The sequence below is a fragment of the Fundulus heteroclitus genome, chromosome 9 (genome assembly GCF_011125445.2).
Source record: "Fundulus heteroclitus isolate FHET01 chromosome 9, MU-UCD_Fhet_4.1, whole genome shotgun sequence".
Lineage (NCBI taxonomy): Eukaryota > Metazoa > Chordata > Actinopteri > Cyprinodontiformes > Fundulidae > Fundulus > Fundulus heteroclitus.
The window spans coordinates 525,153-551,082 of record NC_046369.1 but is presented as its reverse complement, the minus strand read 5'-3'; the positions used below and the strand labels follow the sequence as shown (position 1 = coordinate 551,082).

The 25,930-nt window shown below is 44.0% G+C and overlaps 1 protein-coding gene across 1 annotated transcript in view; it reads right to left on the bottom strand.

The window, feature by feature from the left end:
• LOC118564225 (NACHT, LRR and PYD domains-containing protein 12-like) overlaps positions 1-25,930 on the bottom strand; it is a 159,958-nt gene that overhangs the window by 88,387 nt on the left and 45,641 nt on the right. Inside the window, exons 6-9 of the mRNA XM_036141639.1 lie at positions 20,563-20,791; positions 18,630-20,418; positions 18,212-18,385; positions 6,419-6,592 (exon numbers count right to left, since the gene is read on the bottom strand). Coding sequence (XP_035997532.1) covers positions 6,419-6,592; positions 18,212-18,385; positions 18,630-20,418; positions 20,563-20,791 — 2,366 coding nt within the window. The remainder of the gene's footprint in view (positions 1-6,418; positions 6,593-18,211; positions 18,386-18,629; positions 20,419-20,562; positions 20,792-25,930) is intronic.

Sequence of the window (25,930 nt, the reverse complement as noted above, 5' to 3'; positions counted from 1 at the left end):
TCATTCACAAACACCGCCAGCCCTCCTTCTCTCTTTTTTCCGCTCTCCGCAAAAGTTCTGTCCATGCGGATAAGTTTAAAGCCATTCTGTGAAATCACTGAGTACGGGACAGATCCATCTAACCACGTCTCCGTGAAGCACATAATACTAGCGTCTCTGTACCTACTTTGGAAACGGGTTAGTGCTGCAAGCTCCTCGGTCTTGTTTCGGCGAGATCTTACGTTTCCCGTGACAACCGATGGTAAATAACCTTTCCTCCGCTTCGTCCTCCCGCCCCGACATCCTCTCCACCTCCTCCGTATTTCTGCGGGGATGTATAGTTTCTCAGCGTGGTGATGAGCAGGGCCGCAGCGCGGGGAGTCACGTAGTCCGAGAAGCTGGTTCCTCGTGTAGACCAAGAGACGCTCGGAGTCGCGGACAAAGGGGTTTCCACCCGCGGCATCGAAATGTGCTAAAAGTAACAAAAAAAAATCCATAGAGTCCCAAAAGTTGGTTTCTTCAGGGCATCTACGCTCAGAATACCCGATCCGGTATTCAATAGTATACAAGCAATCCAGAAAAAACAATAAAGAGGAAAAAATAGGAAAAGAAGTGATACAGCCGATGTGACTGGCTGCTGCCTGCGCAGCGCCATCTTTTTAGAACATGTCTATGAGATTACTGCTTTAATCAGTGGATTCATCGATAGAAGACATGATGATTAAAACATCTGAGAGCTACAGCTCCATTTTCTAGAGATCTGCTGGAACATCAGTTAGAAGTGAAGAATTTCATCATTTGAGATCCAATCTGTTCATCTTCTATAGAAACAACAGAATTATGGAGCTGAAGTGGTTCTGAAGGTCTGGATGGTAAAAACCTCAATTGTTTTATGTCCGTCCGTCCGTCTGTTTTCTTCTGCATATCCGGGGTCGGGTCGCGGGGGTAGAAGCTTCAGTAGGGAGGCCTAGACGTCCCTCTCCCCAGCCACTCTGGCCAGCTCCTCTGGGGGAATCCCAAGGCGTTCCCAGCAGAGAGACATAGTCCCTCCAGCATCTCCTGGGTCTCCCCCTGGGCCTCCTCCCGGTGGGACATGCCCGGAACACCTCACCAGGGAGGCGTCCAGGAGGCATCCTGACCAGATGCCCGAGCCACCTCAACTGGCTCCTCTCAACGTGGAGGAGCAGCGGCTCTACTCTGAGTCCTCCCCGGATGACTGAGCTCCTCACCCTATCTCTAAGGGAGAGCCCAGACACACTACGGAGGAAACTCATTTCAGCCGCTTGTATCCGGGATCTCGTTCTTTCGGTCACTACCCAAAGCTCGTGACCATAGATGAGGGTCGGAACGTAGATCGACCGGTAAATCGAGAGCTTGGCCTTTTGGCTCAGCTCTCTCTTCACCACAACGGATGGGTACAGTGCCCGCTTCACAGCAGAAGCCGACAGACCCTCCTTTCCAGAACCCCTGAATAGACCTTTCTAGGGAGGTTTAACAGTGTGATTCCTCTGTAGTTGGAACACACCCTCCCGTCCCCCTTTTTAAATAGGGGGTGCCCCAGTCTGCCAATCCAGGGGCACTGCCCCCATGTCCACTCAATGCTGCAGAGCCGCGTTAACCAACACAGCCCCACAACATCCAGGGCCTTAAGGTACTCAGGGCAAATCGCATCCACCCCCGGAGCCTTGCCACCGAGGAGCTTTTTAACAACCTCGGCAACCTCAGCACCAGAGATGGGAGAACCCGACCCAGAGTCCTCAGGCTCTGCTTCCACAATGGAAGACGTGTTGGTGGGATTAAGGAGGTCTTCGAAGTATTCCACCCACTGACGCACGACCTCCCGAGTCGAGGTCAGCAGCACACCACCCCCACTATAAACAGTGTTGGTACCACACTACTTCCCCCTCCTGAGACACCGGATAGTGGACCAGAATCGCTTCGAAGCTGTACGGAAGTCTTTCTCCATGGTGTCTCTGAAGTCTTCCCATATCCGAGTTTTTGCCTTGGCGAGCAGCCGAGCCGCCTGACGCCGATACACATCAGCTGCTTCCGGAGTCCCACAGGCAAATAAAGCCCGGTAGGACTCCTTCTTCAGCTTGACAGCTTCCCTCACCGCCAGTGTCCACCAGCGTGTTCGAGGGTTGCCGCCGCGACATGCACTGACAACCTTGCAGCCACAGCTCCGACTAGCCGCCTCAACAATAGAGGCGTGGAACATGGTCCATTCAAACTCAATGTCCCCCGCCTCCCTCGGGACGTGTTCAAAGCTCTCCCGAAGGTGGGAGTTAAAGCTTCGTCTCATGAGGGACTCTGCCAGACGTTCCCGTTCCAGTGTTTTATGTCTCATTAGTTTTCATAAAGAGTTGAATTGTTCAGATCTGTTCAGATCTGTGGTTAAGACTCCGGTAGATGTATTCTGTGGAATGTGTATCTAATAAATGAAAGTCCTCCTGGGGCATGCAGAGGTACTGGAACCATCTCCCGAGTCTTCCTTTTTTAAGTTTTAATAAGTTAAATAATCTCCCACAAAAACGGCCAGTTTAAAACATTTACACAACCTAAAACTGAACATAAACTCCCAACACTGATCATTTTAGATCGTCTCAGCTCAGACCCTCCCTGATGTCACATCAGGAGTAAAATCAGAACTCTAGCTCTGATTGAGAAGCTCTGATTGATGTCCAGGTAGGAAGAGCAGCAAAGAAATTGTAGAGTTTAAAAACAAGTTAAGCCGGCCTGACTCGCTGCGGCCTCAATATTCCCAACAAATTGTCCAGATGATTCGTCCAAAAATAATCCACGGAGACGTTATTGCATTTAAAAACGTTTTGGTCAATAGATGGAAAAAACAAAAAAGGGTGCCAAACATACAAAAATATGAGGGCGACAGAGGTCAAAAAACCATTTGGCTCCACTTTGTCAGATACACAACCAAAATCCCCCAAACTTCCATGATGCATCATTCTTCAAAAGTGACACGTATGCATCCTTAAATCAAAAAGTAATAAAAATAACAAAATGTCCACAATGGTTAAATATTCAAATTCCCCAAATTAATCTTAATTACAAATAATATCTAATAACTTTAACAAACAAATAAATTTAGCAAGAAAACAAAAAACAAAACATTAACCATAATGCATACAAAGAAAATCACAAAATATTCATTCAGGCTCCAACAGAAATATCTTGGATCTTCTACAGTATCTTTGTGTCCATGAAGCAGCAGAACTCCGGAGAAATTCAGCAGAGATGGGAGAAAGAACCGGGCCCAGTTTGTTCTGAAGAGGACTGGGAGACAATCTGCACTGAAGCTCATCTGACTACAAATTGAGACACATGGAGGGAGTTTAAGTGGAGAATAATAATGAGGTTCTTCAGAACTCCAGAAGTTACAGCAAGCATGGATCCAAATAACCCATCTTATGCTGGAGAACCTGTCCACATAGCAGATCACACCCATGTGTTCTGGTCCTGACCCAAGATGGATGTGTTCTGGAAGGATGGATCTGAGGCTCTAAAGCAGGTTTTAAAGTCAGCATATCACCAGAACCCAGTACTGCATTGTTGGGTCTCACCTCAGACGGGTCAGAGGGACCAACAAAGTTCTACGTCTTCAATCTGCTGCTCACTGCAGCCTTGAAATGAAGAACAACTAATTGGTTGAAGGCAGAACCTCCATCCTAGAACTGGTGGTGATGAAAAATTTGGGCCTGGTACAAAATGGAGAGAAGAACCAACTTGACCAAACTTTAAATGAATGTGTTCGATAGGCTTTGGGAACCTGTTAGTGATGCAATAATCAGTAACTAATGTTACTGATGCAATAAAACTAAAGGTAGTAGTTAGTAATTGGATCATTGTTAGATGGAGGACCTGAGACTTTGTGACAACACAGCTCTGACCAAAGACTGTTTCATGATCTGGTCGTTGTTCTTTTTCTCTTTTTGTTTATAAAATGAAAAACTCATTAAAAATGAAGTGTTTCATCATGTGAATCTAACTGGTGAACTTTCACAAATATATTCAGAGTTCCTATTTGGCGCCATTCAAGATCCTCGGCACTTTAATTTCCCTTGTGAGCCGTTCTTAGTGAGGAGAATATTACAGAAAACTGGGTAATGATCTCTTCCTGCGTAGCGTGGTACAGAGTGAAGCTGTCCTCAACTACACATTTCATTCGAAAGTCAGCTTTATTTTATTCTGCTAAGATCCAAAATTTTATTTTAACATCACAGTTTGCCACACACTTATATCAGCTTCACATTCATGTGTAATTCCCTGAATGAACAAGAACACACAGTGTAACGAACCGGCCCTCTGCTGCTCGGGGTGAGCCAGTGCATACTGCTCAATAACTAATTTTCAAATAAAAAAGCAACCTTTGCTTATTAGAAAACACAATTTAACACACTCTGAGCATAAACTGTATTAAATGTACATTATTTTGATCATGTATCTAATTATGGGGTAGGTGTTTCAACCTACTGGTGGCTCGGTATGCCACACCTGCAGACGAGTCATCAAATAAATCCCATTTCACTACCAGCTGAAATATTCCTGGACACTAGTGTTAAGTCAAGGGCTGATCCATTTCCTGGATGAACATTTGTTCTAGTAATCTTCCGTCATTCAGCAGAAGAAATTATTATCCTCTTGATGTTCTAGTTCTAGTTGATGTTCTATTACTACATATTCCCAATCAGTTCCTCTACTTATTTCTCTGCATGTTAGATGATCTTTTCTAAATGTTGAACATCCTCCTCCTGTTTCTTCCCTCCTGTCACTGAAATATCTCCACTTATACAGAAAACTAGTGGTTTAATTTTATTTTGTCTTTTACACATTTTAACCATGTGCATTTAGAACACATTTAACATGTTTTCACCTCTCATCACTATAATCTCCTGCAATCTTGAAGGAAAAGTCACCATCAATGATGTAACATTTTCTCCATAATCACACATGAACTCTGAGCTGCTGGTTTCAGCACCGTACCTGGATCATTTAGTCTAAAGTCAAAGGGAAAGAAGGAAATCCAAATCTCAGCAGCTCCAGATTTTGCTCAAAAAATGTGATAAAATAAGATTGAATAAAGTTATGGTCAATTTTTTTTAACTCTCTTTAAGGCAGGTAGTTTTCAAAATATAACAATGTATATAGAGATAAAAATCTTTTTAATTTACATTTTATTAAAATTGGTATGTTGAAAATTCTTTGTAAACTTTTTAATAATCTATGTTAAAAGTTTTACTGATTTTAAAGCACTGGAACCCATTTAATTAGTGATGAGTAGCTTTTTGCATCTTTCTAATGTTAGTCTGACATTTGTCTTTGGAGCTCAGAGTCTTGCAGGCTCAAAGTCCTCTTAACATCACCATCATTTTCACATTAGTGTCTGTTCTAACATCAGGTTTGTAATGATTTCTAAAATGAATTTCCGGCTCCCTATGGTGGTGATTGCAGGATGGTCCCTGGTTAAATGTGTGTGCCTCTACAAACAATAATAAATGAATAAAAAGACAAGTTATAATCCGATGTAATCACAACATCTTATATTAGTAGATTACACAAATTATTACAACCACATGCTGTCTAGTAAACCTATCAGGCCTTTATTTAGAGCCCAGACTACATCTGGGAACAAACTGTTTTATCTTCTTCCAGTCTTGTGCTTTAATCTCTGATATTGTGGAGATGAAGTAAACAAGGCAACTAAACATTATCAGATTCACCAACTGAAGGTAAAATGTTAGCTTAGTTATCCATATCTGCTGTCAGCTAATATGAGCTGACAGAAAGTATCCTGAACAATAAACCTACTTAACAAATTATTCGGAGTGGACAATACACAAAACTCAGTAGTTTTAAGGACGCACAATGCCAGGAAATATAACATAGACTGCTTTTAAAACTCAGCTTGTAAAAATCCTCATTGCTTCAAGAAACACCATTTTTACATCTCCTCTAACATGACCCAAAACCGTCCCTGGTGGTGAGCCTGGAAACAGCCCCACAGTCCTGCCTTCAGAACATCACTTGTCTCTAGCAGCTATTTTAATTTACATATCCTTAAGATTACAACTAGCGATCTTTGTATTTTTAAGTCTTCCTGCACCAATCTTGCACAAAGTCAGCCCACAGCTTTCCACTATTTCTGGGGGAACAGACCATCATGCTGAGCCTGCCAGGATTTGTATCATCATCTTGAATCTTCCCACTGTGGGACACTTCATTAAAATATTCCTAATGATACGTTAGCCTTATTTAAATAAACTATACAATTATTCTGACTGGAAGTGATAAGAGGGGTCAGAGAGGGATGGGGGTTTATAAATCAAGGAGGCTTTGATTTATGATCTGGGGTCATTAATCAGTCAAACTTTCTGATTGATCAAACTTTGTCATAAAGTACCTCTATACCTTTATTGCTCCATACCTGAGACCTTCCAGTCTCCAGTGTGGATCCTTCCGTCCAGCCGACAGCAGCTTCATTCCTGAGTCTCCTGGATGATTGTAGCTCAGGTCCAACTCTTTCAGATGGGAGGGGTTGGAGCTCAGAGCGGAGACCAGAGAAGCACAGCCTTCCTCTGAGACCAGACAGCCTGACAAGCTGCAGACACACAGTTCAACACATGATGTTAACATGAGAAAGTAGTGCTCAACAAACTGCTGCTCAGCTTGGTTTAACACAAAAGGCCCGTTTACACTACACTTTTTTAACCGAGCCGAGACCAGTCCGAGCTCGGTAACCGAGATAACTCTTGTGTGTAAATGGTCAGCAGACTGAACCAGACCGCGCTAACGATAACCGGACCGCGCTAACTGCAGACCAGTTCATCACCAGGTCTCGGACTGGTTTTTTTTAGCCTGGTTCCATGATAACGAGGAGCGCATGAGCAGACCGCGTCATCCCCTTACAGTCAGCTGACTGTCAGCGGGTTTTCCGGCGTGTCTGGCTGCACGTCCCGGTTCACGCTCCATTCAGACAAATTTCAGACATTCATAATAATACTAGCTTCCTTACCGTGCCACACGATTTCCAGTGATGACTCTGCTTATGAACCTCAGCGTCTGTTGTTGTTTCCCGCGTCTGTAAATCCTTATTAGACGTTCATTTGTCTTATCCACGTCCCAAAAGCCGAATCTGTCTAAGGGCCTTTCAGACAGGAAGCGATTTGCGCTGCGCTGGCCGCGGGGTTCAGCGCAGCGCATTTGCGGTTTCTATGGCAACGCGTACATTCGTCACGGCGCGCCGCGCTCGCCGTGCTCAAGCGCGGCGCGCGAAGCGGTGCGCTGCGCTGTGCTTGCGCTTTGCTCGACGCAGCGATAAACCGCCCTGGCGCGGCGCAAGCCATTGAAAAGAATGGGTTTCACAGCGCAGCAGTGCGGTCGTCGCAGCCTGTCTGAAAGGCCCATAACAATAACATCCTGAATGTGACGGGTGCCGCCATTTTGATTTGCTCGGTCCCGCCTTCAATCCCAGAGAGCGGTAGTAACGCAGATCGCCACTAGGAGGCGAGGAGCAACCAAGGAACCATAACCGAGATAACTCCTGTGTGTGTAAACGGCTGCATTTATCTCAGTTAACTGGACCAAGCTAGGACCGGTCTCGGCATGGCTCGGTTTTTAGGTGTAGTGTAAACGGGCCTTAGAAGTCCCAGAGATACGAGAATTTTCGTCAGCCTCCAGTCCCCCCGACAGTACTTCACAACTCATGAATCCCTGTTCAGATGTAAATGCCCCATTAGCCCTGTCGTTGGAGAACCATTCCACCCCCCTATGTTTCGGTTTTAGCTCAAGCCTCTCTGTTGACGAGTGTTTTACCTGAGAGCAGGGGGGGAAAAAATCCTATTTATAATTTATTATAACTAGGTCTACGTCATCAATGTCGCCAAGACCGGAATAATTTCAGACAGCGGAGCGGAGCCACCCGCGCAGCGATCAGCTGATAACTGATCAATGAAAATGCTGCATGTGCTGGAACGCTTTTATATTTTAATATTTATACAATAATGACCACCTGCCCTATTTACTAGGGGACAAATATAACTCAAGTCACTTCAGCGCCGGCGCTGCGGGGGAGCGCGCCACGCGCGCACACACACACACACACGCACGTATATATAGATACTGAAGGACCCGACTGAGTTCGCTCTGGAAATAGGTTTCCTGCTCAAAACCGGTTTGGCGGGGGGTGGGGGGGGGCTATGTGCTGGTACATTACCAAATGGAGACTGAGCGCTTTGGAAGCTTTGGCTATGTTACAAGACATGTCAGGCTGTGATTCTAATGGCGAACACGTTGACTTCAAATTTGGTGGCTTTCATTGCAGTTCTGTTTATGAAGGCAGCACAGGGGAGTGTTGGCACCATGCGGGATTTGTGGTCCAAAGACTTTGGGAATTCACACATCAAAGCCACAATGCCTCGAAACCAGTTTCAAGACATAATGAACAGGGACAGATTTAGGAAATTTGGGGCCCAAAGCAAAGAAAGGCATGGAGCCCTCTGAATTGTGAAGACTACACATAAAACAGACCCATTATATACATTTATTTATTTTTTAATAGAATAGATATACATTATTTTTTCTACCTTTTGTCCCTCTCTTCTTATCCCTCTTCTTGTTGTTTTCCTCTATGTTTTCTTTTGTCCTTTTTTCTAGTAGACAAAGCATGATCCGCTTATCTGTTCTCCATTTCTCATTTGAATGAAATAATAGTTGGAAGTAAATCTGCGCCCTTCTCCATTTCTTGGCAAGATCCTGTTCTTCACCTGGAGTGGTCCTCTCAGTACTATTGAGCAGTGTGCACGATCAGACAGCTGATTGGCCAGACCTGGGTCATCTTCAGGAAATCCACTGTGCTGACTGCTTACCAGCAGAGTGGATGATGCTGTACTCTCTCAGTCTGGTGGAACAACATCATTATCAAAGCCTGGCTGGATAGTCGGGGCCCCCAGGAACTTGAGAAACAGCTCTGGTGAAGGTCACTAATGATATTCTCATGGCCTCAGATAATGGACTTGTGTCTATACTTGTCCTGTTAGATCTCAGTGCTGCATTTGACACAGTGGATCACAATATCCAAAAGCTGGATGACTTTAAAGTTCCTGCATTTAAATTCTGACAAGACCGAAGTTGTAATCTTTGGGCCAGAGTCCTCAAAAAATAAACTTCTTAACCAATCACTTAATCTGGGTGGCATTAACTTGGCCTCTGGTAATAAAGTAAAAAATCTTGGTGTTATTTTTGACCAAGACATGTCATTTAAATCCCATATTAAACAGGTTTCCAGAGTTTCCTTTTTTCACCTCCTGCTTCCCTTCATTGGTTTCCTGTTAAATCAAGAATAGAATTTAAAATTCTTCTTCTAACGTATAAAGCCCTTAATAATCAAGCTCCATCATATATCAGAGCTCTGATTACCCCATATGTTCCTAACAGACAGTGTTGTATAAAGTACTGAAATCTCGGAGTCAAGTAAAAGTATAAGTACTTCTCCAAAATATGAAAGTGCAAGTCACTGACTGAAATGTTACTTGAGTTAAAGTCTTAAAGTATCTGAAATGTTTTGTACTTAAGTATGAAAATTACTGTAAAAATAGATGTACTCAAGTAATGTAATGAAAAGTAGAAGTAAAAAGTAAAACAAAGCAAATGCAGTTTGAATGACATTGTTTAGATTTTGGTAAACTTTGAAGGTCAAATTCACTTAAAATAATATAGACAACCAAGTGCAGGAGAAATTTAGACCAAGTTTAGACAGAAAATACAACCTTTTTGTAAGCTTTCAGTTTTCCTTCTTCAAGTAAGGTCAGTGCTATACACTTTCAAATTCTACACAACCAAGTGCAGGCCAATGGGGGTGTATACTAAGAACATGGTGAAGTCATAAACCAGGCTTAGTTAACGTACAGAAAGTGCTAAACCTGCTAATAGATACACCTGCAGGCCGGCCAGCTGACAGCTTTGCTAGGGCCCGGGACAACACAGCCTTTTTCGGCCCCCCTCCACACCTGCCGCCAACACACCACACACACAAATCTCTGTATTTTCAGAATCAGAGGGGCGATGTGGCACAGAGGTCAGGGAGTTTGTCTTGCAATTGGCGGGTCGCCGGTTCGATTCCCCGCTCTGTCTGTCTGTGTCTGTCGTTGTGTCCTTGGGCAAGACACTTCACTCGCATTGCCTGCTGGCGGTGGTCAGAGGGACCGGTGGCGCCAGTGCATGGCAACCTCACCTCTGTCAGTCTGCCCCAGGGCAGCTGTGGCTACTAACATAGCTCACCACCGTCAGGGTGTGAATGTGTGTGTGAATGGGTGAATGACTGAACTGTAGTGTAAAGCACTTTGGAGGTCGTCAAGACTAGTTAAAGCGCTATACAAGTACAAGCCATTTACCTTTATAGTTTTACTGCTATAGGTTTAGGCTACTGGAGGATATCAGGATCTAATTTTCTCACTCTATAGAGTTCTACTGTTCTTCAATTATGCATTACGTGTTGTCATTTCTGCTTTAACTTTATGTTCTCTCTCTTTTATCTTCATAGTAGGTACACCTGGTCTGGCGTTCTGTTAACTGTGACATCATCTAAAGAAGACGGCTCACCCGCTATTACCATCTAATGTAGAACAGATTACTAGATCAATGTGTGCTTCTGTGCTTTTTTGTCTCTCTTGTTGTGTCTCTGCTCTGTCTTCTGTAACCCCCAGTCGGTCGAGGCAGATGACCGTTCATACTTAGCCCGGTTCTGCCGGAGGTTTTCCTTCCCGTTAATGGGGAGTTTTTCTTCCCACTGTCGCTTCATGCTTGCTCAGTATGAGGGATTGCAGCAAAGCCATGTACAATGCAGACGACTCTCCCTGTGGCTCTACGCTTCCCCAGGAGTGAATGCTGCTTGTCGGGACTTTGATGCAATCAACTGGTTTCCTTATATAGGACCTTTTTGACCAATCTGTATAATCTGATCCAATCTGTATAATATGATTGAACTTGACTTTGTAAAGTGCCTTGAGATGACATGTTTCATGATTTGGCGCTATATAAATAAAATTGAATTGAATTGAATATAACACTTTCACCCAAACACACACACATAACTGATACTCATAAAACTGACAAACTTACACGTGGCGGGTCTTAATGTTTACCTTCTGCATATATGTGTCTTGTGTTATTTGTGCTTTTTTGTGCTATGAGGGGTTTTTTTGTCAGTTGTTTGACTCTTTATTTGTGAGAGCATAAATTGTCAAACTTCTGTCTTTTTTTCTCTCCCTCCCTTTCCTCCATGTTGTTGTTATCTTCCTTCAACAGATAAGGGCAGCGCCTTGTGGACAGAATTGTCCTTGGCTGCACTGCCTCAGTGAACCGTCTCCCCCTGAAATGTTTGTGATGTTTATGTAATGGTGATATTACTGAAACTGCAATTTCCCTCTGGAATTATTAGAGTATGTCTGATTCTGAATCCATCTTTTTAACAGACATCTAAATCTCTTCTTTCGTGAGATCCGGGACTTATCTCTCACTTTTTCAGGTTTCAGCTCTGCTTAATCTTTCTCTGTTCTGATCTCTCCTGCTGCTCACTCCAGTTTTTAGTTACTTATTTGACTGTGAATCTCAATAATTTTATTTCAAACACACATAAATAATGCAGGTGTTTTTTTAAGTGGCTGGCCGACCAGCAGGTCCCCTTATTGGTGGGAGCCCAGGCAGTTGTGATCCTCAGAGCAACATTTTCTCTGCATTGAGGTAACATATGGTTGTCTGTAATGAATAATTTTAATAAACACATGGGATTAGTGGCCTAGTGGTAAGATAGGCCAGCGTTTGTGTTTTGGAGAGGCCCCAAAGGTTAGCTCTTAAAAAACTCTTGAGCACAGATTGCTCCCTGTGTGCCACTCAGTGTCGGCAACACCCTGCTTCTTAACCCTCCTGTTATGTTACGGGTCAAATTTACCCGTTTTAATGTTAAAAGTATTTTTTCAGTATGAAACTTCTGCTTGCCTTAAATAGTGTAATCAACATATAATATGAAAATGGAAAGACTATTTCTTTCTTTGCAACTGTGAGACATGTTTCACCCCAATCTCTCACACACACACACACACACACACACACACACACACACACACACACACACACACACACACACACACACACACACGTGCAGGTGTTATGACTTTTGACAGGAACCATTTATGTTCTCGTGGGAAATCTCCACCCACATTCAGGGGACATTCAACAGGGGAGGGACAAAACATATAAAAGATTCTCTGCATGTGCATGGGAGTCCTACCAACATTACACTCTGTCAGGCAGACCTTTACAAAATGAGCAGCAGAAGCAAAAGGAGGACAGTCCAGGAGGCTCTGGAAGTAATCATTGATTGTGACAGTGAAATAGAGGAGGATGTGTCTGAAGATGAAGACTATCTTGTGTAATATTCTGAGTTCTGTTCTGGTTTATGTTAGTTTTAGTTTTCCTTCTCTCTCCTGTCTTTTATTATCTGGCTGTTTTGAGTTCTGTCTTGTCTGGATTCTTGTTTAGAGTCTTGTTTACTGTTTTAGTTTATCCTGTTATGTCTTCATAAGCTTCTTAGTTTAGGTTTGGTTTTTTGATATGTTCTTGTTTTGATCCTCAGCACTGATGTCTGGTCTAATTACTTACTCTGCACACCTGCCTAACTCCACCCCTGCTGCAATCACCTCTCACCGGTTTCACCTGCTTCCACCTCCATATAAACTGTTGAGACCAGACATCAGTGCCAGGTCATCTTGTTGAGTATGGGTGAGTCTCCTCCTGCAAGTTTCTGTTATGGTTTGCTTTTGGATTTTTGACCCCTTTGTCTCCAGAAACCTGAGCTATCCTCTTCTTTCTGTTCCTGCCTTGCCTGCCCCGTTAGTCTATTTATTTTTGTGCCATCTTTTGGTTTGACTGTGTTTTTGGTTTTTTCCCTGTTTTGCTTTTTGTTAATAAAAGAACCTGAACTGAACCTCTGCTGGTCTGGCTGAATTATGGGTCCCCTGCCTCTGATCATTACATCTTGAGCTAAATTCTGATTCTAATGATTCTAATTTTGAACCAGATGAGGGAATTGCTATTCCTATTCCTCCAAGCATGACATTCATGTCAAAAAATGGTACAGTGGTCTTCATCCCCAAATATGCGTCAGGCAAAACTGTCTGCAGAAAACATAATAAAGACAGTGCCAGGGCCCACTAGGATGGCAGTGACTCGTGTGACTGACATCAAGTCAGCTTTTGAGCTGGTCATGCCAGATTCAATACAGAAAATAATTCTGGAAATGACTAATCTTGAAGGGAGGTGTGTTTTTGGGGAGAAGTGGAAGGAGCTGGACAAAACACATTTTGATTCGTATTTGGGGCTCCTCATCCTGGCTGGGGTCTATAAGTCGAAGGATGAATCGACAGCCAGTCTGTGGGATGCAGAGGCAGGCAAGGCTATATTTCGAGCCACAATGTCTCTGGAGACTTTTCACATTTTCTCCAGAGTAATCCGATTTGATAATCGAGAGAAAAGGGCTGGTAGACAGGAGAGAGACAAGCTTGCAGCTATTAGGACAGTGTGGGACAAGTGGGTAGAGCAACATCCACTACTCTATAACCCAGGCCCTAATGTCACAGTGGATGAAAGGCTGGTGGCATTCAGAGGTCGCTGCCTATTTAGGCAATACATGCCATCCAAACCAGCTAAATATTGGATAAAAATCTGGGCAGCATGTGATGCAAACACCAGCTATGCATTGAACATGCAGGTTTACACTGGAAAGCCGGTTGGAGGAGCCCCAGAGAAGAATCAGGGCACAAGGGTCGTGCTCGACATGGCACAGGGTCTCAGGGGACAGAACATAACCTGTGACATTTTTTTCACAAACTACAACTTGGGTCAGGAGCTTCTAAAGAGAAAGCTCTCAATGGTCGGAACTGTCCGAAAGAACAGGGCTGAACTCCCTGCTGAGCTGCTGGTAATCAAGGACTAGGCCCCTCAATCTTTCATGTTTGCCTTCACGGACACCACAGCCCTAGTGTCTTACTGCCCCAAAAAGGCAAAAAATGTTGTGCTCATTAGCATTCTGCACAAAAATCCTGAAATCAACACAAGAGAGGACCAGAAACCAAGCATGATCCTTGATTACAATGCCACCAAAGGGGGGGTAGACAACTTAGAGAAAGTGACAGGGTCCTACAGCACCAAATGGATGACTGTGCGCTGGCCATTGGTCATCTTTTATAACATGATCGATGTATCAGCCTACAATGCCTTTATCATCTTGACGGAGATATTTCCTGACTGGAATGTGTCAAAGCTGTACAAGAGGCGCATCTTTCTCGAGGAGCTGGGGAAGGCGCTTGTGACACTGCACATCCAACGGAGGCAGCACCTGCCAAGGACCCCAGCCGCTGCAGCCACGGTGAGGGAGATCCAGGAGAGAACTGCATCAAGTACACAATGCTTGAGCTAAGTAAGTGTGTGTGTGTGTGTGTGTGTGTGTGTGTGTGTGTGTGTGTGTGTGTGTGTGTGTGTGTGTGTGTGTGTATAAGTGTATGAGAGTGAGTTCTGTGTGTCTTGGGATCAGCAAAAAGACACCATAGTAAAGTAATCATGGTCCTCTTATTTATAGATTGCTGCTGAGGGGAAAAGAAAGAGGAAGAGGTGCCAGGTCTGCAGGCAATCTGACAATGTCAAGACAAGCATGACCTGCGCAAAATGTGCAAAATTAATTTGCACAAAGCACAGTGTGATGACATGTCACTCATGTGCTGTGTAGATGTACAGACAGACATAGACACACACGCACATACACCTTGTTCATATTTCAATTGCTTGTTATATGTTGGTCTTTCAAAAGTTATAAAGTGGTGAAACATTAAAAAAGTTTGAACATGCAGTTTTTTTTGAAAAACGAGTGAATTATCATAATTGGATCATTACCTGTTAGAGGTAAGGAACACCATTGCACTAAATATTTATAGAATAGTTAGTAATGGAGTTAGTAATGAAATATTAACAATGCTTGTTAGGATTTTTTTGGTTTCAGATATCTTTAGGATAATTAAACATGCGACGGGTCAAACTGACCCGGGAACAGCATTGCTGTTCCTAACAAATGAACATAACAGGAGGGTTAAGAAATGGGTTGAATGCAGATAACAAATTTCCCCTCTGTGTGACTATTAAGAGAAAATGTTTATTTATTATTAAAACACCTAAAAAGTAAAAAACAAAGTAACTCAAATTTGTCTTGAATATCAATGGCTGGACATTTTTGCCTTATTTTCAGCTCGTCTATTTTTGGTTTCTGAATCTTATTGATGATGAGGTTCATGGATAGTTAAAATTAACATGTGCTGTCTTTCCAGAGAGAGAAGGAGCTGTGTCCACAGGCAGTGTACACTTTGTTTATCCTTTGTGTTGACTGTAGGTATGATTAGGGCTAAAATCCTTTTATATTGTTGTTAATATTAAACATTCTTTTGGGATGGAGGAGGAGTGGGTTAGAAGACTCCTCCTTTTGTACCCATTTGTCACCTGTTAAATTCAAGGACATGTAAGTTTGTGCTCCCAAATTTCAGGGAGAGCGGATTTTGACAGATTGGTATTCTCTTGAATTGGACAGATTAGTTACGGTTTTCCAATATGGGAGTAACTGCAATCTACGTAAAATCCACTGGATGGCAGTCTTGCCTTACGTTTTGGGGGTGTCAAGCAGGGAGGACCGTGAGTGTGACAGTCAGGGTACCACGTGTATTATATGGGTTTACTAAGTGTTTGAGTACTACTGCTGGCCCAATTTGAGTGTGTTCAGTGGGGTTTGTGGGTGTTCAGGAGGTAGCAATGTGTTTGAGTACTGCAGGCCCATTGGGAGTGTGTTTGGGGGAGGGGCATTGCTCATAAGGGAGCACTTTATGACAATAGGGTAACGTGTGTGTGTGTGTGTGTGTGTGTGTGTGTGTGTGTGTGTGTGTGTGTTTTATCAGTGTTTAACATAAACTCGGGTACTGGTGGGACCAGTGGCTTCTCCATGGAAGTTCATGGGTGGTGGCTAAGGTGGTGGTCTGCTCCCGGGTGGACATGCTGGATCCCCCCCCCCCCCTGGTTCTGTGGAAGTCCAAGGGCTGTTCAGCCCTCCTCCATGCGAGGAAATAGAGCTCTTTGCGGGGTGGACATGCTGGATTCTCCCCCCTGGTTCTGTGGAAGTCTGGTTCTGTGGAACTCCATAGCCTGCTCAGCTCTCTTGGTGCACTTACCATTATGACAGACAGTGGGATTTAATATATGACAGATGAGTGTACTTACCATTATGCGGGGAAAGAGAGCTCTTTTGCAGGGTGGATATAATGGATCCCCCCCCCCCCCCCCCCGGTTCTCTGGAGGTCCAAGGGCTTGCCAGCCCTGCTCCATGCGGGAGAAGAGAGCTCTTTTGCAGGGTGGATATAATGGATTTCCCCCCTGGCTCTGTGTATGGATGTTCAGCCCTCCTCCATGTGGGGAAAGTTAAGGTTTTTACTCATCTGTCACGTGTTGCACCCTAACCGGGTATAACTGTGTATATGTATGTGAGCTTTGCTCAGCCCTCCTCCATGCGGGAGAAGAGAGCTCTTTTGCGGGGTGGATATAATGGATTTTCCCCCTGGCCCTGTGTATGGATGCTCAGCCCTCCTCCATGTGGAGAAAGTTAAGGTTTGTACCCATCTGTCACAAGTTGCACCCTAACCGGGTGTGTACCCATCCCCATCTGTCATAAGTTAAGTCCCACCATCTGTCATAATGGTAAGTGTTATACCCATCTGTCACAAGTTGCACCCTAACCGGGTATGATTGTGTATATGTATGTGAGCATATGTTTAAGATAAGGGTTGTACCCATCTGTGCTCAGCCCTCCTCCATGCGGGGAAATAGAGCTCTTTTGCGGGGTGGACATGCTGGATTCCCCCCCTGGTTCTGTGGAAGTCTGGTTCTGTGGAACTCCATAGCCTGCTCAGCTCTCTTGGTGCACTTACCATTATGACAGATGGTGGGGTTTAATATATGACAGATGTACTTACCATTATGCGGGGAAAGAGAGCTCTTTTGCAGGGTGGATATAATGTATCCCCCCCCCCCCCCGGTTCTCTGGAGGTCCAAGGGCTTGCCAGCCCTGCTCCATGCGGGAGAAGAGAGCTCTTTTGCAGGGTGGATATAATGGATTTCCCCCCTGGCTCTGTGTATGGATGTTCAGCCCTCCTCCATGTGGGGAAAGTTAAGGTTTTTACTCATCTGTCACGTGTTGCACCCTAACCGGGTATAACTGTGTATATGTATGTGAGCTTTGCTCAGCCCTCCTCCATGCGGGAGAAGAGAGCTCTTTTGCGGGGTGGATATAATGGATTTTCCCCCTGGCTCTGTGTATGGATGCTCAGCCCTCCTCCATGTGGGGAAAGTTAAGGTTTGTACCCATCTGTCACAAGTTGCACCCTAACCGGGTGTGTACCCATCCCCATCTGTCATAAGTTAAGTCCCACCATCTGTCATAATGGTAAGTGTTATACCCATCTGTCACAAGGTGCACCCTAACCGGGTATAAATGTGTGTATATATAAAGGTTTGTACCCATCTGTCACAAGTTGCACCCTAACCGGGTGTGTACCCATCCCCGTCTGTCATAAGTTAAGTCCCACAATCTGTCATAATGGTAAGTGCAACCATCTGTCAAATGTTAAATCCCACAGTTTGTCATGACGCCATCTGCTGGTGAAAAGGTGGGATTACAACCCTAATCACCTATTTTGTGACGATCGGGAGTAATTAACTGAGTTATTGAGTGAACTTTGCCCTCTTTGGGGGGCTGTCACAGTGGCATGAGGGGTGTTAAAAATCGGGGTCCCCTTGCAGATGGGTGACGAGGGATGGGGCTATTATGTGAGCCACGCCCTGTGACCCTGTGACCTTTGGTATGGCCCCCAGGATTTTTCAAAAATTGTCAAAAAGTGCTCTCCTTTGTCAAAAAAGGGCCAGTCCCCTAAGTAAGGTTATTCATTCTTCAAAGGTGGTGCAAAATAAAACATTTGAGATCCACTCCCATATGGTAGGTCTGGGCATTGATTCTATCCATTGGGAGTAAAGGGATGACAATAGAAGTTGACAAATTTGTCAGTGAACTATCATTTCCTTGATGTTTTAGCAGGTAATGGACATAAATCTGGTCTCAACAGGATGGAGAACTTTGTACCTGAGAGTTTCCAGTTTGCAATTTGGACTCTCCAGTCCAGCAGAGAGAAGCTTCACTCCTGAATCCTGCAGGTTGTTGTTCCTCAGGTCCAGTTCTCTGAGACTGGAGGACTGGGAGCTGAGAATTGAGGACAGAGCTTCACAGCTTCTCTCTGAGAGGTTACAGCCACTCAGTCTGATGAGACAGGGAGAAAAATCTGCTATTAAACAATTCATCAGAAATATTGTTGATTTCTTTACAGTCACCAATGTTCTCCTTAGAAAGATTGATGGATCTGTCTGATTGTACACATCTTTATGTCTCCCTTCATTGTGAACTGGTTCATTATAAATAAACTGAAGCAACATGAATCAATATTTACCTCATTAGCAGATTTCTCACTTTCAGAAATAAAAGCAGCAACAATCTGTGTTCTTACAGAGCTTTGTTGGAGGCTTTAACCACTGTCAGCAGCCTCAGGAGAACCTCCTCTGAAGCTGAGTATTTCTTCAGGTCAAACACATCCAGATCTTCTGCTGATGACACTAAGATGAAACCCAGAGCTGACCACTGAGCAGGAGACAGTTCATCTGTGGAGAGACGTCCTGAACTCAGAGACTGTTGGATCTCCTCCACTAGAGAACGATCCTTCAGTTCATTCAGACAGTGGAACAGATTGATGCTTTTCTCTGCAGACACATTCTCACTGATCCTCTCCTTGATGTACTCAACTGTTTCCTGAATGGTCTGTGAGCTACTTCCTGTCTGTGTCAGCAGATCTTGTAGGAGTCTCTGATTGGTCTGCAGTGAAAGTCCCAGGAGGAACCGGAGGAACAAGTCCAGGTGTCCATTTGGACTCTGTAAGGCCTGATCAACAGCTGTCTGGTGAAGAGACTTTAGTTTAGGTTTCTTAGAAAATGAAGACCTCTTAGCTGTTTGCTTTTTTCCCATGGGGTTGACACCAGAGTTTATGAAAGTGAGATGAACATGAAGAGCAGCCAGAAACTCCTGAACACTCAGATGGATGAAGCAGAACACCTTGTCCTGGTACAGCCCTCTCTCCTCTTTAAAGACCTGAGTGAACACTCCTGAGTACACTGAGGCTGCTTTGATATCGATGCCACACTCTGTCAGGTCTGATTCATAGAAGATCAGGTTTCCTTTCTGCAGCTGATCAAAAGCCAGTGTTCCCAGAGACTCAATCATCTTCCTGCTCTCTGGACTCCAGTGTGGATCTGTTTCAGCTCCTCCATCATACTTGACCTTCTTCACTTTGGTCTGAACCACCAGGAAGTGGATGTACATCTCAGTCAGGGTGCTGGGCAGCTCTCCTCCCTTTCTGGTCTTCAACACGTCCTCCAGAACCGTAGCAGTGATCCAGCAGAAGACTGGGATGTGGCACATGATGTGGAGGCTTCTTGATGTCTTCATGTGGGAGATGATCCTCCTGGCCTGCTCCTCATCTCTGAATCTCTTCCTGAAGTACTCCTCTTTCTGTGGGTCAGTGAACCCTCTGACCTCTGTCACCATGCCAACACACTCAGGAGGGATCTGATTGGCTGCTGCAGGTCGTGTGGTTATCCAGAGGCGAGCAGAGGGAAGCAGTTTCCCCCTGATGAGGTTTGTCAGCAGAACATCCACTGAGGTGGACTCTGTAGCATCAGTCAGGATCTCCTGGTTCTGGAAGTCCAGAGGAAGTCGACTCTCATCCAGACCATCAAAGATGAACAGAACCTGGAAGTGTTCAAAGCTGCAGACGTCTTTGCTTTCAGTAAAGAAGTGATGAACAAGGTCCACCAAGCTGAACTTTTTTTCTTTCAGCACATTCAGCTCTCTGAAGGTGAATGGAAATATGAAGTGGATGTTCTGGTGGGCTTTGTCTTCAGCCCAGTCCAGAGTGAACTTCTGGGTTAAGACTGTTTTCCCAATGCCAGCCACTCCCTTTGTCATCACTGTTCTGATTGGTTGATCTTCTCCAGGTGGGACTTTAAAGATGTCTTCTTGTCTGATGGTTGTTTCTGGTCTGTGTGGTTTCCTGGATGCTGTTTCAATCTGTCTGACCTCATGTTCATCATTGACCTCTCCAGATCCTCCCTCTGTGATGTAGAGCTCTGTGTAGATCTGGTTCAGAAGGGTTGGACTTCCTGCTTTAGCGATCCCCTCAAACACACACTGGAACTTCTTCCTCAGACTAGATTTGAGTTTATGTTGAACTGCAGCAAGATGTTCTAAATTAACACAAAAAAGTGAAATCAGGAAGGAAACAACATGATATTCTGAAGATGATCTGAATAAATGTGATTCCATCTCTTCAGACATCAGTAAATGTGTGATTTATTCATCAGGTTAAATCTTTGTAGAAATCCTCTTACTGCTCTGCAGACGATCAGCCAGCTCCTCCTGCTTCATCCTCCTCAGGAAGTTCAGAGTGATCTTCATCAGTGCCTCTCTGCTGCTCCTCCTCTGCTCTTCATCCTCACCTTCCAACACCTCCTCCTCATCTCTCTGACTCTCTGAGCAGTCTGGGTCATCTGGACTCAGAACCTTCTGGATCTTCTTCAGCTCGTTCTTCACAAAAGTGACAATGTTGTCCTCCAGCAGCTGGAACAGAATAATACATGAAGGACACATCAGACTAAAATCATGGAGCTGTCAAGGTCAGAGAGCTCAAGGCCAGGATGCATACTGGGAAATTAATAAAATATTGAAAACCCCAAAATTCTTAGGCCTAAAATTTGAAACCTGAGTCAGCAGTTACTTGAAAAAGTCCATCTCACCAGCTGAAGGTCTTAGAAAAAACTGTATTAGGTTTAATTGTAGTATTTTCTACCTACACAAAATTAAATCAGCTGTATAATCAAGATATCAATTAATCAGAATTGTGGGTATTAATGTATGATATTTTAAGAGTGTGGTGGTTGTCATGTTTTTGAATAAATGCATAATGGTTGCACTGGTTCTGATCTGATCATGAATCATTTACGTAGTCTCTCAGATACTAAGATACTCTTTCACACACCTTAGCTACTCCTAGATACTGCTGTACTGTCATGTGTATTGCTGTGAATGCCTTATAATTTAATATTTGTGTGATTTCATCTGGTAATGAGTTTCATTCCCTGGCACCTCTCACAGACCAGGCCGACTGATTTACAAAGCCTCTAGTCACTGTTGTTTCTCTGACTGATGAACTCTGAGAGAGGAGCTGGGGCTAAATTATGACTTACTTTGGAATTTAAGCATAAATCTGCAAATTTGTCAGTCTAATAAAAAACATACTTAATACAATAATATACTTAATTAAATATTTCACAGTGTTGGTAGTGTTTTGCTTTTTTATCCATTACCTTTATGACTTGATTGTAAAATATTTCTACAGGATTCATTGTACTATTTGAAGCCTATGACAGGGGGTTAAACAACAATTAAGGTGGCTAAAAATCATAGAATTTAAAAAGGTTTTTTAAGCCTCAGTGGACATTTCATCTATGATGGAAGGAAAATTTTATAGATTTAGGTTGACTATTTTACATATTTTGTTGACATGAACTATAAAGGAACGGTTAGAGTCAATCCATAGCCCCAGATATTTATATTGGGCAACAGTCAGTAGTTTTTCACCTGCAACCCATATATCAGGATCATGGGAGCTTCTGTTGGTTTTGCTGAAAAACAAACTGACTGTTTTGGAGACATTAAGTTTTAGACAGAACTTTTACGACCATGTTGTTACGTTACTCCTTGCTTTTGTAGATTTAGCTGCAACATTGTCTTTGGAAAAACTGCAAACAATTGAAACTGTATCATCTGCATACATAATACATTCAACTTCAGGAGGCAAAACAGAGAGCAAATCATTAATATAAAGACTAAATAAAAGGGGGCCTAAGATTTATTCCTGAGGAACTCCTAATGCCAGTTTGAGGTCCTTAGATTTATTGTTATTAATAGAAACATACTGAGAACAACTGTTTAAATAGGATTCAATCCATCTCATTGCTGTATAGGGTAATTCACGTGTGACGTCCCGCGTGACGTCAGCGCTACATCCGGGTCCCGCTGGTAGGCAGAAAACAGTACTGTTCTCGTCTACTACATGACAAAACGGGTGATTTAGAGCGTACTTTTACTTCGTTTATTTATGGAATCTAAGCAATGCCTACGACTTGTTGTGCTCCCGGTTGCACAGAGAGGCATTTCAAATCGTTGGATGTACGTTTCTGTCGTTTACCGAAGGAGGAAGGACGAAGAAAGAAATAGATATTTTCAATGAAAAGAGCGCAGGCAGACACTCACAATGGACTGGGGGAGCCATCATACTACGACAGAATTTGCAGTCTACACTTCATCTCCGGTAAATACAACTTAATTCTGCTCTAGTCATTGTTCTACTTAAATAGCGGCGGAGGGTACACAGATCGCTACACGGGCCAGAGAAGCGGTAGCAGCAGCAGCCAAGCAGCAGCAGCCAAGCAGCAGCGGCGGAGCAGGCAGCGGCTGCTGCGTAAACACTACACGGGCCGGCGCCGCCGGCTACACGGGCCGGCGCCCCGGCCCGGCCCGTGTAGCTGGGCCGGGGCGGCTAGTAGCAGCTAGCAGCAGGGGCTACAGCAGCTGCTGGATTAATCCCTCATGGCGTCGCGGGCGTTGCTGGAGCCTTTTTCCTGATATAAAATAATTGTAACCGTCCAGTGGTTTCATGGCTTTCGTGCTCTCTGTCTGTACTGGCCTGCCATGTTTATAAGGCAGCTGTATATGTCATGGTACGGAGCGCTTGGCCAGCATTTCACAGACTCGCTCCGTCCCTTCAGGCTTTTGCTGTGTGGATCTGGTAATCTGATACCATCAACCATCAACTTACTCTTAAAACGATCTTGTAGTACGTTATCTAAAGAAGAAAAATACGCGGAGAACTCGTCAGTTTCTCTGTTTGCGTCCGCCATTGTGTTCGTCTTTTGCCTTCCAGTCCGGCGCGCATGCGCGAAAAACCCGCCTCAAAACAATAACAATGAACTGGTCTATAGGAGAAATTGAAATTTGAAAGCTTTGCAAAAAGAACTGAATCATTTAAGAATACTTATTGTTCTATAATTGTTTAAAGACGGTGAATCACCAAATTTGAATACTACAGTAACTAAAGCAGATTTCCAAGCATCTGTGAAGCAGCCAGTTGAAACAGAGAGGAAATAGAACTGGCAAGAATTGAACCCAGGTCTCTGAGCATGCTCATACCCATTCCAAAGACATCTTTAGCCTTAGAGGGTTTAAATGAGTTTATAATATTTAGACGTTTTGTCCCAGTGATGTTTTTTTTATTGAAAAAAGCAGTGGCCACTACTGGATATACTTTGTGAAGATAAACTTGTTTTTTCATTACTATAAACTATATGTAACTTTGTGTCTTTGACACTGCCACGCAGGAGTTTCCCCATTGTGGGACAATAAAGCAATTTTAGATATGTTATCATAAAAAAGAGCTGTAAGAGGCAGTGAGTCACACAGAAGCCAATGTTCCATGAATTTAAAGATAAGAAGAGAGCAATTTGAAACAACATATTTTTAACTGTCTGAATATTGTTAGGATAAATTCAATAAGAGGTATGACTTATGAGATGAGACATTCAAGGTTAAAATGATGGAAAGATGCCTTTGAAGTGTGAAGCTAACCCAAACAGTAACAATTAAACTCCTGAACGATCAGAGTAAGTGGTCGTCAAAGTCGCCGGCTGGACGGAGGAATTTGATGATGGAGCAGAAGAGCAGCGTCCGAGGAATTCATTATCCTTTGCAGCAGAAAGCTGCAGATTAGTTTGTTTTCTTTGAATATGAAATTTGAAAACTCTATTACAAATACAAGGCAGGAAAAATCTGCCTATTTCAGGGCACAGTGTGTCACAATCAATATTTCCTTGAATAATTCCATAATACTGTGAATGCTGTTAAACATAAGAACAACTAAGAAAAGACTTCAGTATTTTTCAAAAAAAAAAAAAATCAAAAGTAATGATGGATGGAAAAGCTGAATGCAGCTCTCTGTCTGCTCCTCAACCTCTCAATTCACACCCACCTAATCCACCCCTCCACCTGCTTTACATCATGTCCTCCACAACCTGAGGACCTCAACCCTCCCCCTACTGTTACCTCTACAGTGTGCTTCATTCCTGACTTGGTGAGAAAACAGCTGTGGAAGACGTCCTACCTTGTTCCTGTGCCAAAGATGCCATGTCCTAGCAGCCCACAGGACTACAGACCGGTGGCACTGATATCCCATATCACGAACACTTTCTAGAGGCTAGTCCTGGAGCAGCTAAGGCCCATAGTCAGACTCGTCACTTATCCACTACAGTTCACCTACCAGCCCCACCTGGGAGTTGAGGACAGCACCATCTTCCTGCTGAACAGAGTCTACACTCATGTAGACAAGCCGGTGAGCACTGTGAGAATCATGTTTTTTGATTTCTTCAGTGCTTTCAACACCATCCGTCTGGCTCTACTGGGTGAGAAGATGACTGCGATGCAGGTGGAGGCTCCCATCGTATCCTGGATTGTTGATTATCTGACGGGCAGACCACAGTATGTACGCCTACAGGACTGTGTCTGTCAAAGTGGTCAGCAACACTGGGGCCCCTCAGGGGACTGTTGTCTCTCCCTTCCTCTTCACCTCATAATTCCACTATTGCAGTGAGTCCTGCCACCTTCAGAAGTTTTCTGATGACTCAGCAAGGGTTGGCTGCATTGAAAAGGGCTGTTACAGGGCCAACCTTTTCCCTTGGGGGGAGGGGGCAGTGGAGAGCAACGGGTAGGAGTGGGTGAAAACGAAGAAGAATGGGGTGCGTTAGCTGTAGAGTGGTTGTTGTTGTTCACCTTGCCAAGAAGAAGAAAGTTTTTCAAGCTTTCATCTGCCTCCTCCTTGTTTTACCGCCAGCAGAGCAGAATTTATGAGCTTGTAACCAGCAAACGAGCCAAAATAGACACCAGGCTGTTCTGGACTTACAAAAGTAACACTGGGGGCTCGGTCCGGGATCGCTCTGCTAAAAAAACAAAACAAAAAAAAACAAAGGAGCATGGAATGCCAAAAAATGCAAACATGGAATGCCAAAAAATGCAAGCCAAAAGAACTTTGTGTGAGTCTCCAAGATGGCTGTGACTGGCGCCAATGCTGCTTCGGAAGTGTCAACTCACTTAGAGGGAAGGAGCCGAAGAGTATGCCTAAACCCCTTCCTGATGGATGTAAAAGAAACCCTACAGGACACTGCGAGTTTGTGTGGTGCAAAGCTGCAGAATACGCTCCACCATGGCCACTTACCCCGCTGCCATCCGAACACTACAACCTCTTTACAACGCCGGACCAGCGAATGACATACTGCGGTGAGACTTAAGCCCATTTCTATCCAAGTCATGATGGTGCTGGAAACGTAGAGTCCACGCCTCGTGTGACGACATGTTATATGGATAAGACTGATAGCCGAGGTGTAGCTGCTGTTGGCAGATCTCCTTTTTCCCCACTAACTGCACACACAGTACAAATTTGTCCACCTGCACGACTGGATTTCCCTCACATGCACAGAGGCTATGTACATCATGTTGTAGCACCATTTGGCAGAATAGAGAACAACCACAGATTTTGTATTTCACCCCAACCGCTAAATACAGTCTGCAATCAGCACTCCGGTTCCTGTAATCTTGTGCATGAATTGAATGACAGAGGCAGCTGTGTGATGAGAAGATTCCAATACTGCA